The sequence below is a fragment of the Phalacrocorax aristotelis genome, chromosome 16, assembly GCF_949628215.1.
Source record: "Phalacrocorax aristotelis chromosome 16, bGulAri2.1, whole genome shotgun sequence".
Classification (NCBI taxonomy): Eukaryota; Metazoa; Chordata; class Aves; order Suliformes; family Phalacrocoracidae; genus Phalacrocorax; species Phalacrocorax aristotelis.
In genome coordinates this window covers 8,876,461-8,891,753 of record NC_134291.1, presented here as the reverse complement: position 1 = coordinate 8,891,753, position 15,293 = coordinate 8,876,461, and the positions used below count along the sequence as shown (strand labels likewise).

General features: G+C 38.4%; 1 protein-coding gene across 3 annotated transcripts in view; it reads right to left on the bottom strand.

Annotated features, from left to right (window-relative positions):
• PRKCA (protein kinase C alpha) overlaps window positions 1–15,293 on the bottom strand; it is a 163,822-nt gene that overhangs the window by 41,941 nt on the left and 106,588 nt on the right. For all 3 annotated transcript variants that reach the window (XM_075111539.1, XM_075111538.1, XM_075111540.1), the window contains exons 6-8: window positions 8,971–9,127; window positions 8,741–8,875; window positions 7,905–8,001 (exon numbers count right to left, since the gene is read on the bottom strand). In XM_075111539.1, the coding sequence (XP_074967640.1) occupies window positions 7,905–8,001; window positions 8,741–8,875; window positions 8,971–9,127 (389 nt within the window). The remainder of the gene's footprint in view (window positions 1–7,904; window positions 8,002–8,740; window positions 8,876–8,970; window positions 9,128–15,293) is intronic.

Below are 15,293 nucleotides of genomic sequence, written 5' to 3'. Positions count from 1 at the left end.
GGTGGCATTCATTTAACTAATTCCTTCAAAAGGAAAGGCACGCTGCATCTGCTGAGGCTTGATGACCCCTTTTTTGTAAGTAAACTTCTAACCTGGGGAGTACTTTGTGACAAATCATGGGAGAATCATACCTGAATTTTTTTTAACCATTAGAAAATCTTAAACTGGGGAAAAAACAAGTGCATCCTTAAAACACGGTGAGAATGAAACTATTTTAATAAACTTCAAACATTGGTAAAGACGGTTGTGTGAAGAGAAAGGTGTAGGAGAACACCAAGGAGAAAACTACCTTGAAGAAGTGGATATTTACATGACAGTCCTGGAAGAGACAGGAGAGGGAGAAACACTGCTTGGTTAGTAAAGGGCTTGCAAAGCAAAGCAGCAACAATTAGTAGCAGAAGTAAACAAATAAAGACACAGCAGTGAGAATACAGAAACGGACACATCTGTTATGCACAGAAAAATCACGAAAAATAAACTGTCGTGTTATCGCCCTGACAGTAAGGAGCGCGGTACAGCACAGCACAATGAAGGACAGGTCTTCAAGCCACTGCTCTTAGACGTTAACCTCAGTCTTGTACATAACACATACGCTTCATGCGTGAAATGTTCCTCATGTTGTTGAACCATTGCAATGTATAAAGCTAAATGTATGTATAGATGAGTGTTGTCTGGGCTCTTAACGACTACTGAGCACTGCAGAGAGGTGACAGCACAGAAGTGTGGTTTTTGTTTTTTTTTTCTTTGTTTTGAGACACATTCAACCTTTATATAAGGGATAAAGAAATCCCTGCTGTCAATATGATTTTCTACATACGTTCTTCACCTTAAATCATAACACATAGACTAAGAAAAGCCTTACAGAAATCAGAAGCTGATATGAACTGAGACCAGAGATGTGTGTCATCTGGTTAAGAAATTTCAAGTTCTCTAGTTTCAGATATGGTGAGAGGATGGGAAACCTCCACATAACTGCATATGGGAACTCCCCATACTGAACTATAGTACAGAACAGATGGAGTCATCTAACAGCATCTCTATAATGCTGCAAACTATTCTCTAATGATTAAATATGCACAATTTAAAAATAGGAATGAGTGCCACGGCCAAAAAAAGCAGCTCTTCTTTTTATATCTCTGTATACATACCGAGCATGGATTGATGTGCCAGTGGTATTTTGGCTGGTCATGATTTCGGTATAGCTTAGTGTTTGTTTCCTGGAAAGTAAATTTAACCTTTTCATTTACAATTTGAAGTTGCAAGGTTATTTCTCTTTTCCATGTCACCTTTGCTGAACCGCCTGAAGTTACAGTTATTGCTTCAAAATGGGAATGCATACTGGTTAGATACAGCTATGATAGAGATTGTATCTTTTATTTATAAAATCTATGAAAAAAAGAGTAAAGTAACTGCAGTGTAACAGCTCTGGGGCAAAAACCTCGCCATCCTTCAAAGACTTAAAGGAAATGTTGCCTTCACAGCCCTTACAGAACTTTAAAAAGAGACCAGAAGAACTTAACTCACAAATTAAAATTACAGGCTCCTCCACAGGTTTTTTGTTTTTTTTTTTTGAATGAAAATATCATATTTAATTAGAAAACTCATTGGGTTCTTAAGAAGCTACTAAACCAGTCCCTGGAGTCTTCTGCTAAGGCCCTGGCTATGCAACTGCAGCATATTTACCCAGCCTCCAGCTCAGAATTAAAATTGCTCTAGGATGTCCTGACCATTGATTAAAGGGAAGAAAGAAAATGACCTTTTGACCTAAAACTGTTGTGAATATCAGAAAAATGACAGATTAACGCAGAAAGTATTGTCCTCTCCTTTCTAATAAAGCAGCCAGAAACTGCTTTAAAAAAAATAAAACTGAAGTGAGTGTTAAAGATCTAAGAAATGCAGTACCTGCAGTGAAACACACCGGAATTATTTACTGATGTTCAAAAAGGGACTAATAAATAAATGAAAGAGGTTTCTTCAGCATTAGACTATAAAACATCGAAACTCACCAGAAAGCTTTAATCGTACCTTGAAATCTACGGACATTTTCAAATGCTGTTCAACACCAGCTGTACTGCTGCAGAGATCGTGTAAATAAATATTAGCTCTGTATGCAACAGATCCACACACAGGCTGAGATAGGTTACTTGCCCGTAAATTCACATCTGCCCAAGGATTAACACACAAGTTTGGTCAAACAAAACACTGCCCTGCATACTGGAGGAGTTTAGGAGCACATTAGAAGCAGAAATATCTACAGCTCCTGCGTCACTGGAGAGGTTCTAGGTATTTATAACCAAGCCTGACGGCCAAGCACCACATTGTCCCTGTTCTTCTATTTAAAATGGTAAGGCATTTTAAAAGACATTTTATTTAGGAGTATAATAATGGTTATGTTTAGAAGCACTGAGGTGTCACCAAAATGTCACCACCCACTGTACACTTCCGATTTTCAGATGCAATATCTACCCTGTTCTGAAGCCTGTTTCCTCTCTCCTTATGTTTCGATCTGTTTAGTCTGCAAAAGGAAACGACAGGTCTAGCTTCTGCATAGCCTTCACCAGCGATTCCACTGGCACAGAGCAGCTGATAACGTAAGTCGTGTAACGGCAATCTGAGAAGAGCCAAAGCAACAGCACGGGGTGCCCAGGCCCGCCAGCTACAGTCCTTGGGAAACACTGCAAAGCCGGGCCACATCACTTCTTGGCAGCAAAAAGAGCCCATCAGGCAACCGGACAATAATGAATGAGAGCTGCTGCTGGATGGTTTACCTAGTAGCTGGATCAATCCCAGAAGGGGGAGACTGGAAATGTAGCATACCTACCACCAGTATGGCCACTTTCCCTGGGTACACTGCCTGGCCTTCTCACTGGACACAGGTTTGTGGATCTGGCCCACAATGCTGACTAATAGAAAATGGTACCTGCTTTTACTAACACCGACTAGCAATAATTGTGCAGAAGTACTTATCAGAATAACGTCACCTTATTGTAGAGGGACTTTGTTATTCGCCTAATTAAATGGAACGGTAAAAAACTGACAGCTGTGAAAAGCCACTCACACCTGATGCCTCAGCTGAGATCTCAAACATAAACACAGCTGGAAGCGAGAGGCCACAGCGGAAGACGTGGATGTACGTCCCCAAGGGAGCACCTCCCGAGGTCCACGGGAACGGTCCTGCATGGATCGCCACGGTGGGGACAGTAGCCTGAGCTCTCTCTCAGAAACTGAGGGAACAATTTTGTTCTGCTGAACTCCCCCCTCAGAGAGCTACACTAAAGGAAATGATTAGAACAAAAGAAAATGTCTGTCATCTTAAGAGTATGTACCAGGAGGACCGTTACACATCGTCCCCACAGATGCCTTAAAATGAAGATCATATGAGCAGTAACCAATTCCCTCTAACGACTTGCTTGGACCTCTTCAATTACCAAAGCCGACTAGTGCCTCAGATTGCTCCCATCACTTAATATGCCTTGTACTTGGTAAATGCATCCACATGTAAGGATTATAGCTACTTTGTTCTTTTTAATTTAAAAAATCATTGATGTGGACTGTAAAAGCTGCTTTATTTTTAATAACATTTTCTGTGATGGTGATGTGGAAAGAAGGGGACAGGCAGAATAATTAACCAGCCTCCTTTTAAACCAGTATTATTCTATTATTATTCTAAAATTATATTTAAATATCAATAAGTGCTTTACTAAGCAGCAAATTACTGGAAACTGGGCTTAAAAAAACTGAAATAACTTCCTACAATAGAAGTTTTAGAACTTGCACATTTTCTTTCCCCCCAAAGAAAAAAATCAGAACTGCTCAAATCATAACCAGGGATGAAAAATACAGTAAGGATGCGCTATTTTGATATTCTGCTATTTTCTTTGGCTAGCAAAATACTGTAACAAGAAAATAAGTATATAGCAAATAGTAGATATTACAGTTAAAAGACTCGCTAGTTTGGGTCCGTGGAGCTGCCTGGGACTGTTGGGAGTTCCCATGGCAACCTCAGCATGGAAATTATGGAGCAGCTACAATTATTCTGAGTATGCCTGTTGAGGATGGAGTTTCGTTTTGAGGCGGCCACAAATAATGCTATTCTGGAGAGAAAATTCGCAACCAAAGACTAAAACCAAATGAAAAACAGTGACAGATTTTATCCTGCCTCCACTTCCTACAGGAGTATATTTTTATCTCTAAATATTAATAATGATGTATCATCTACAAAACACTGAAGACAGATTTGATCATACTGCTAAATGAGCAGAGAATTGTTTCGTAAGTTTTGGCGACAGGTGAGATCCAGAAAATATGTAGATTCATTATATTTTGTTGTACAGAAAATACTGTACTGCACCTATGTATAAGATACCTCAATTTCTATATACCGGACAACTCCGTATAGATAATATGTAGACGGCATATAAAAAGAAAACTCCTTGCAATAAGATCTAAAAATACTTAGCGAGGTCACTGCATGATTCCAGTAACGAAACCACCATCCTCCTCAAGTCTTCTCTTTCTTTTCCAAATTTGGACCCATTTGTTGGATACTGGGCACAAGTCAGGTGTTCATTTTCAACTGGTTTAGATGCGGCAGAATGGGCCATGAAGAACTTTTTCTCATGCCAAATAGTTTTTACTGTTCAATTACGAATGTAAGTGAAGAGAATGTTTGACTCTATTATTTATTTACTTATTTATAATCTCATAGAGCTATTTTACAGTAGATTTACATTGAATAAATGACTTAATGAAGCTGTGCCAGAAGGTCCATTAAGTAAAGCGGCATACCAATGAGATTTGTGCAACTAATAACCGTGTTTAAATACGAAGTCTGGGTTGTTAAAGTGGAGTTAGAAGGATGTGATAGGATTGTGTAAACAGTTTGAAATCAATGAGAGCTTGAGGCCAAATCTTAAAGATGTCTGTTGAACCTGTTGACACAGGAAGATACTTTAAAAATTCTCATTGATTTAAATGGGAGGTAGCTCCTAAGTGCTCTTGGAGATTCTACTGAGCGTATTTCTAAACTTTACTCAAAACAGCAAAGTCAGTTTTAAGAAAGTCTTAGATGAATTATTTTTTTTTTTTAAGACCAGAAGCTGGTTTTGGATGGTTCTCATCTTTTATAACTCAAAAATATTCTTTCTTAATATTAAGCAATGAAATTCTCATCCTAAAGTGTCTCTGTACTTGTATAGCTTAGGTTTGCATACCGCTCTTTACTCCCAATACCACCGTTATTCGTTTTAAGTATTTGATACTAGTAGTGCAATATTTTTGTAGAAATTGTTGTAATTTTGTGCTCAAAATTAAATCAATGTAGCTTAAGATATCAATCACACTGTCATATATCGAAAAGTAGACCAAGCACCACAAATGTGGACTTGATTAGCAAGCACTCTGAAGTTACTCGTTTCTATAAACTGATAAATGAGAAGGTGGCCCAGTATGACCTCTGGGTCTATCTGTATTCTTTATCTTTCTGACAAATACACACCCCTAGTAAAATGGCAGTCAAGAGCTGCAATCTTCTTCCTGTAAGGTTGCAAAGCGGATTTCAGAACAGTGGGAATATTCGTTTAGATGATGTCATTACATCACAAATAGCTGCATATTTCTCAGTGCTATCTACTTGTTCCTCAGCATAGGGTACCTAAAATAAAATGACTATGTAAGCCAAGATATAAATGATTAAAAAAAAAAACAAACAGAAAAGATTATCAGAGTCAGCACCACTTACGTACCGTACCAGAATAGCTAATAAGTTAAATACCACTATTCAGACATCTGTGCTGTTAATTTTTATAAGCCTTCACTGAAACCAAGTAAGAACATTACTTGGAAGGTGCTGCTTCCCTCTGTTCCTTCTCACAGTGGTAAACTTTGAGGGAGAGTAAGAGGTTGACCCTAAACCCTTTTACCATGTAATAATGCATTATACTATCCTTGGTCTAGTTACAATTACATCTTTTCTTTGGCTACCAATATTCCCATATATCATCCCTAGGTTTTAAAACTGTTCACTGTGCAACTTTGTGAACGATATTCCTGAAGACACTGTGTTCACTGAAAACCTATTCCCTTTCCTTGATTAATTCAGACCATCAAAATAGCATCAACCAGGCTACTTCCAGAACAGGAAAAGCCTCAAATACACAGTGCTGAAGCTGAACTAATTAGACTTTGAGAGAGAATAATTATTTCCTAGGCAGAACTGACCCTATGTGAAGCTGCTGTTTCTGGGTCCCAGTCCAGTAGCTTTATCTGACACAACCTCTCAGGATTTCTACTCCATGTCATTGCCGGACATAGATAAAGCCGGACTGTTCATTCCATAACCCGTGTATCTACAATAGGCTGAAGAAAACAATCTAAGAGATTGTAAATTCAATATGCAAACATACTGCATATAGTATCTGTCATCTTAAAAGAGACAATTTTAGTGACTTGTTTTTGTGCTGTCTGTCCTGAGAAAAAACAGGTAGATTTCTATACCTGTACCATCAACATATACATATCCACCCAGTTCCAGACTCTGTATACTGCACAGAGACATGTAAGGGGTGAAAGGAACTACTTTTGAAGCTTTTCTTTCTAGGGAGGATAAAAAGTAAATACGATCTTGAATAGAAAATGACCTAGTGCAGCAAAATAAAATCACACTGGTCAGATCACAACCGTAAAGAAAGGAAAATGGAATGGAGATTCAAATACTTCTCAAATGTGTAACAAAAATCATAGTTCATGCTGCAGACAAAAGTACAGTAGCTGATCCAAATGTGTTCAGAAGAAATTGATGCACCTTTTCTTTTTCTTTCTTGAAAGCTGAATATGTGCCGTTTTTCCTCACTTTCTTGGGTTAACCCATCTTTTATAATAACAATGTAGAGTTCTGCCTGATGGTGAACATAAAAAAATTGCCATTTCAGGTTGAAAGGAACAGGCGTAAGTGTCTGTTTATGCACAACAGGTACATTAATACTTTTTGGATAAACAGCTAGACTAAAGTTGTAAATGTTCAACTAGAAAAAAGAAAACAATACTGTAGATTGGAATATTTCAAATTCAGTATTGTGTATGCAGCTGGAAAGAGTAGCCAAGTCAGGTGAGCTGAATCCAGTACAGCCACCAGCAAAACACCTCCCCCCCCAAACCACACCTTTCCTGTGCCCGGGTTGAACAACCAGAAGGTATTTTGCTGTAATATCAGCTGTAGCTGTCAGAAGAGGCAGACTTGCTGGCTGAGTCTGTTCATTAAGCATGGTGCGACCATGCTTGTGACTACCAACCACTCCCATGTGCACCACAGAAGGCAAGACGACTGTGAGAAGTATCGCTTTTCTTCAGTGTTTCTTTTCAGTACATAACCACCAATGACTCCCGCCCTTAGAAATCTCCATACCCATGTTAAAGATATCAGAATTTCAGATGACAACCCTCTAACAAAGGTTTTGAGGCTCCAAATAATCTTAATTAACATTGTAAATATTTTCTTAAAAAAAAAAGCTTTTGGTGTGAAGCATCCAAAGTATTAAAATATTGTTGTTTCTGAGAATTTCATTTGTCAAATAATGTAGATACTCATGATAATGGCTGGCAGATTTTGCAGCAAGTATTAAAAGACATTGAAATTATTACATACACTCAACATAAAATATTTTAAAATACCAACTTATGAGTGTTATAGAAGAGAAGCTGAACTGTCAGAAAAATGATACCACTACTGAATGGAACCATTTGGTCCAACCTTCGAGAAATGCAAAGGCACATACTGCTGTCACAGGCAGCAGAAATAGTAGTGCTCTAATATATACCTTTTAACAGGCTTTGGTTTTTTTTTTTGGTAATAATGTGAAAAATGAACACCATATATATAGTTGCACCCAAGCGTGTTTAACCCTCACCTCAAACTTCTGTCGGAGCTCTGCATTTCCATCTTCATCAGCATCTGGAATTGGAACATTATAATATTCACCTTCTTCTTGATTCAGCAGCTTGTACCTGGGGAACATTTGAGAAAAAAATGGTGACTTCACAGATTTGTTCCTATTAGATTTAAAATCTGATTAGTTGTTTGTGTGTGGTTTGAATCAATGTCACAGATACGTAAAGAACTGCCTTCAAAGACCTAAAGCAAACTCAGAAACAGAATATATTTAACCTAAAGTTAGGTCTTTAATCCCAGTCTATCTGCCAAGACAGTTCAATGGACACAGAAATTCTTCCCACCCATCCTGTGATATGATGGGAGACACCAACCCTGAAGAACCTTTGTCTCCAGTGCTTCTATAGCCCTAAACAATTGCCTTTGATGTAATGGACTTTTGAGCAGATGTGATTAGTTCTCCCCCTAGCTTAGCAGATAATAAGATGGCGTTTTATAAAATCAGTTCCCATGTACTTGGAGTTTGCAGAGCTATATATAACATGATACACTTAGTAATGAATATATCATATTTGAGATAAAAATAAAATTCGTATCACAAGACTATGTACACAGAATTGAGTTTGCAGCAGATCTTCGCTCCAGCAGAAGTTTCATGAACACCACAAAAGAAAAGCATTCTCTCTCCTTTGTTATATATAGCCTAGGCTTCCTAGGTATGGTTTCATTTTCAGTTAATTTATAGTCCAAGATACAGTGAAAAGCTCCAAAAAAGGTACATTTTATTTGAGAAAAATACTGGTTTTAAATTTTTTGTGATATATTCGCTCCTCCTCTCTTTTCAGAAACTCTTACCATCCACTGGCTGGCATTTTCATAAGCTCTGACACCCCAAATGAAAGAGATCCCATGAAATCATTTCTGGTTGTTCGATCCCAGTCCCAGACCTCTACGGATAACCGTCGATCTTTGTCTGTAGGTTTTAATTTACTAAAACAGAGAGAAATAGAGGAGTTTTCAATGCAGCACTGAAATAGATGATTCAATACATACAAAGATACTACATTAAAAGGTGTTAAACTTACAATGTGAAGGACTCATTCCAGTCTGGATTCAGAGTAGAACGGATGGTTTTTGTTTTTTGTTTACTTTCATTCTTAGGATCTGGGATGAGCTTGAGTTTAACATAAGGATCTGAAAGTCCATTTGGATCCATGGGAATTAGGTTTTTTGCTTCTCGCACTGTCAATATAAACCACAACTAATTTGTATAGGATTACAAATCACCATTAAGAAAGCAATAGCATGTCAAACCAGAGCTATTGAAACATGTTGACAAATAAAAAGAAATCAGACATGAAACCCACTTGTCAGACTTGTCATGGAAGAAACTAATTCTTGTGAAGTAAGGAGGCACTTAGAGATATGTATAAGAACGGTAGAGAGAAACGACAGGAAAGAAGAGCAATTCACAGATGACACACAGCTCCCAGGCAGCTCTTCTCCTGCAATGGAATGATTAAATGACCAAATCCACCACTATAAATTTTTAAGCGGGTAGCAATTCTTTGTGCTTTTATTTCCTGATCAGTCTTAGGTTATACAACTACAGGACTATCAGCCAAACACTATAAAGGCAAGAGCCAGATCACAACAGATTTCAGAAGATCGGTTATTTGATACAATCGCTCATTGGAAGGTATCTAACACTCAACTTCCCTCGGATTCATGGTTCTTTAGTTGTCAGATGGAATTGCTGTAAGCATCATGTCATGAAAGCAACCAAAGTAAAAGTGCAGAGAAGACAAGTTTAACTTCAGCTTCACAAAAATGTTAATGTAGCTTCTATTTTTACAATGTCAAAAGAAGGCACAAAGTGAGTTAATGCATCTTATGTTGCTACCGATTCCCAAAGAGCGAAAGACAAGAATAGTCAGCAATCTGCACAGGGTGCCACTCCCCGCAAGGCCACATCCCTGTGTGGAATGAGGCAGGCAACGGTGGGTTACGAAGGCATCTACCGGGGGCTTGGCAGCTTTCGGGTTTCAGTCACTGCAGCAACCGTGGGGTTAGTTAAGGAGTTCAGAAGTCACTGTGGGGAAGAGGAATATTCCAATGGATGAGCAAACACAGTACCTCCTCCTTCTTGTACAGGGCCAGCATAAAGCCCAGGTAACATTTATACACCACATAGGGTTTTATTCTGTGTTAATGGCGTTCAGCCATCGGCTTCTACTGAACCTCAGAAGAGGTTAATTTTCCTCATGCTGTGAAATCCCATCCCACCCAAAGCGGTCATGCTGTGATGAACCGCAGTGATCAAGTGGGAGATGGGGATTTGGGATTTCAGAGCTCATAACTAGGCATCTCAAAACCTACTGGGAGCAGTAATCCTCTGGGCTTATTTTGGACAGAAAACAGTTTTCCTTTGTGAGATTCATGGTTTAAAATTAGAATTGTTCCTGGAAGGAAAATCTGAAGAAGCTTTGAGAGTGACGTAGTTCCTAGGGTACGAAGGAAGGCCAGCATTTAAGAGTAAGTCACTAGAGAGATTATCCCAGATTGACAGTGCCCTCCGTTACTGCTTTCACACTGTCAGCATCAGAAGGGCTTTTTAAATTTATCTACCTAACTGAAGAAAAGGAACCTCAAAGGAAATTTAGGAAAGATCAACCCCTAAGTCACCTAATATTACTTGATGGAAAACATTTCCCACGAAAACTTGAACTTTAGAGTCACTTAAGAACTCAATCAGAGCTAATGCAAAAAACCCCAAACTTGTCAAGATCTTCAGCAACAGATAGTTACTGTTTGCTCAAGGTACTCTCCTCCTTTTCCTCCAGATTTAAATGGCATTTTCATATTATGAACAAAAATCATAGATCTTCACAGGATTTCAACCTGTTACTTCCCAGCAAGGAGGTTGACAGGCATCCAAGCAACACAGATATTTTATAATGTGTTGCTTACCTCATTATTTATAGAATAAGAAGAGAACAGTTTTCGGGCAACAGTCAAATGACTTGTAAACCAGCTAAAGTACATCTTTTCAAAATGTTCCTTATTCTCCCTTTAGAAATAAAGGCAGGGCTGTGGTGGATTGACGACTGTGCGCTACTACTTCCGTAAGACAGAAAAAGATGGACAACGAATGTAAAGCACAGGACAGGTATTATTGTGCTTTACCTAAGGTCAGTGAAATGAAAGCTTGGGGTGTTGACAACAGCCTCATCATAACATAGGACTGAAGGTGATTTACAGAATCATACAACAGTTCTGTTCCATTTCCTATACACGCAGTATATTCACAAGTTGAGGTAACTAGCTCTGGGCTGACATCTTCCATTTACATGATGGAGAGCGTGGTTTAGGGCTCATAATGATTGTGTTCTTCCAAATGATATAACTGCTAAAGTAGTGCTTTAATGCAAATCTACCACTTCGCTGCTGTGGCATTTGATTCAAGCTGTAGAGGGAAAATTCTTAGGGCAAAAACCAGCCGCTGCCACGGAAAACACGAAATTTCAAACAGTTTGACCTGCTCTGTTTATTTAATAAGAGAGTATTTGGTGTGGTAAAACAAGCTGGAAGAGAGAAATGCCACATATAACTGGCAAATAGCTGTAGGAAGAAGGTAGAGTACAGGAATGCAAGCTACTTATTTGGAACACGCTAGTTTATTTGTCAAGATAATTCTCATGCAGAACAGATACCTTGATGTAAATTAAATATTGAAATGATATCATGGCTGGGAAGGAACCACATTAACTTGTACCAACAGTTGATACTGATTAAATTAGTTTTCTTAAATGTGTTTTTTTTTTTTTAAATGAGAGACAGAAAATGTTTATGATGTAAAATTTTAAAATAAAATATAATTCCATTCACTAACTATATTACTCAAATAATTGTACCAGAAGAAATATACTGTGTTTCAAAAGAACAGGACAGAAACAAGCGCCTGAAATGACAGAGCATGTCATTTCTAGTTTTCCGCAATCCCTGTACAAAGCTGACAGGGCTTTGCAGTTGGGGAAATGATAGCCTTCAGTTCAGAGGCGGCGTCTTCATCCGCATTTACTCCTGAGTTTGCCCTTTGAGGGTCTCTGCACCCAGTGGTCCACTGGAAAGCCATTCCTGTTTTCAATCCATAACCCCCCCCATCCAATATTAAAATTTAGTACTCTGAAAGTGATCTTCAAATACTTCTGAGGAATAACAGCGATTAAATAACTTATTTTAATTAAATATTTACAATCCCAAAGGGACTAAGAACCATAAAGTGCATGAAAGATAAAGCGACAGCCTTCAATGAAAATTGCGCTCTCATCGTATATTTAGTTTTATTTTGGGTTTTTTTTTCTTTTTTTTGTCTTCTTGGGCACAGCAGTTGTGGCTGCACTGCTACGTTTAGCACAAGAGCTATTCCTTCAAGATCCACGTTCTGATTTTTATTTCTATACTGTAGTTCGGTGTGAGGAGCAGAACTCTCTACATGTTCTACAGCTTCCCAGAAACATACAGTAGAAGTTTTTCATTAAAATTCCTTGAACAAAATTCCTTAATTTTAACATGGCATCTTTAGACTGATCCTTTATGCTTAACTTCTACCTGGAGGTACGCAGTGTGAAACCAAGCAGGATTTTGAGAAATTGGCTGGGTAGATGCCGAGCCATCCTCCGAGGCTCAGCTGTGGGGAGCTCCCTGGGGAAAGCCGTCACTGATTAGCCCTGATGCACGCTGCCAAGCCTAGAAAACAACACGGACAGCGGGAGGACCTGGCAGCGTGTGTAAGACTACTGCTTTCTTTTGCAGCAAACACAGAAAAAGAAAAAAGCCCTCTAAATACAAGAAAAAGAGAAGCTTAAAGATGAACTGGGAAGGAAAGACGCAACATACACTAAATACAGGCTGCCAAAGAAATCATTATCTCACTCCTTGTTTTAAGATATCTGGCCCATTTGTACTTTTATTTGCATAATTAGTACCCTTAGATCATTTTTTTTAACTGACATAGCACTTCTTCTCTTGAGGAAACAGCATGATGACACTTGTGCTAAATAGTGCTTATAAAGAATTACCATCTAAGTGGTCCATCTCTTTCAGGGCACCCTATTTTTTAGAAGACCGGTCAAGGTTCTCTAAGAGGGCTGACAGGAACAAGAGATTTCCCCTCCCCACCAAAGACACTATCTCTTGTGCATGGCTGAAACAGAAAAAGGATAAATTAAAAATAACTCCAAGAAAATAAATTGACTTACTGTGACTGAATTCTGTTATAGCTGTAATGATAGCAAGCAATCTCGTATTGCTGTATAATTATTAGCTAATTAAACTCAGCACTGTGATAGAGATGTTACTCTAAGGTATAGATGGTTGAAGTGAGATACAGTTCAACATCACTCGGCGCGTAACTTGGACAGAAACCTAGAATATTACTTGCCAGTTTTCTGCCATAACTATCAAGCACGATAATGACCTCTGTGCTGAGCAAAGTAGCTGGTTAAATTTCCTAACATTTGTCCAGATCAGACTTTTATCGGGGACTGAGAGAGCACACAGAAGAAAAGAGAGCAACGAGAATTATATATTGAAATTTCTAACCTTGTCCAGGTTTTCATTCTAAAAAACAGAAACAGCTGTCAGCTTGCCATAGGGAAAAAGTGTACCATATTCCTCCTCATGGTTAATGAAAAGGAGATCATAAATGTTTAGACAGCAGAAAATACAGACTACTTGACGGCTGTCCTATGGCTGTTCTATTACGTACTACTTATAATCCAGCAGTATCCACCCAGGAGCCATGCCTAAAACAGGGACGCCCACTTTTCCAGGAATAGTATAAAGGCATAAGCAAATACAGAGCTAGTTCTTAGGTATTCATACTTTAAATAAATATCTAAATAAGACAGAGTGGGCTGGCAGAGAACAACTGACATTTTACGTCAAAAGAAGAAATTCAGGCCGAATTTTGAGGAATTCAGAGAGCGGATGACAAAACTGGAACTTTTTTCCATGAGACTGTATAGGTCAAAAGTTGCAAGCATATGCAGTTATGGACTGGTAACTTCCTGTGATACCAGCAAATAAATTTAGTCATGGGCATGAGTAAATAATTCAGCTTTGTTATAGCCACAGAAACATTTATTAGCAGCATGAGTTTACTCAGGTCATTTTCAAGTGAGTCACAGCTACCTTTCTCCTGAATTTCCAAACGTTGATAACAAAACAGATTACTAATCACAGCCACTGTTTCTTGCCAATCTTTCACTCCCTACAGGCAACTTAGATGAGCAGAAATCACTCAACTGCATGCAAATAGCTGCTTTTAGAAGAGGCTTCAAGTCTCCGACGGTCTCGTCTGGCGAGCTATCTCGCAAAATGAAGGAAAAGGGAGACCTCTGTCAGCTCCAATGCGTTGTAAAGTTTCTGTCTTCCCACAATAAAGCATTAGTAAATTATTCCATAATTCTTATTGCTTCCTGAAGAAGGTTCTGGTACGGATTCCAGTGATCTGCCCAGCTTACAGATGACTTAGGCGAGTGACAGAGATCATCTATCCCCAGCCAAGGCACTTTCTCCCAGGTACATTACCACTCTCCCCTTAATCACACCTGATACTGAAAATAGTCTTTCTTCCAATTTGTGTACTTGTACTCTCTGTATGCAAAATCTAAAGCTGCCTCCAAAACTGCTCAGCTTTCATTAAAGATTTATAAGATTTTACTAAAGCTATCACTGAATGCTTGCTTTCTGGAGCTGGGTGTGACTCACATGTACAACTGGCTTCAAAACAAATCCTGCTTTCAGACAATTTCCAATTTCTATACAGTTTTTGGTCACTAAAAGGGCTTTTCAATGACAGACTTTTCTCTATTCCATAACTACTCCCCTGCCCAGCTAAACTTTCTTCTAATATCCCTCCTGAGACCGGTGACTACTTATTACACCCAGTTTCCTGAATCCTGAAAGATGGCAACATAATGAATGTAGGCTACTGGAACGCCTGCATTTCACAGGTGATTTACACAAAAGAAATAGATGAGTGATTAATTTCCTTCCTAGAACAAGATGGAAAATGAACCTATATGTTGCATGACACTTTATTACTCCGTATTTATTAAGATGTTCTCTCCTACCAACAAAAAAAAGTACCGCCATCTCTAATGCTACTTAGTAAGTACTTGTGCCTGCAATATGTTCTCCCCTTTAAATTTCAACTGCAAGTCTCATAGGAGCAACTGTATTTTATTTTTAAAGTAAGATTACCATTATAAAAATTATCATCATAAAAAATATCTACTACTGGGTAGGACAGCTACTTAATAAAACGTAAGTCTTAACAATAAGTCTAATAAGTCTAATTCTTATCTGTTTATTTCTCTTACCTAAATCTATAGCATTTTAG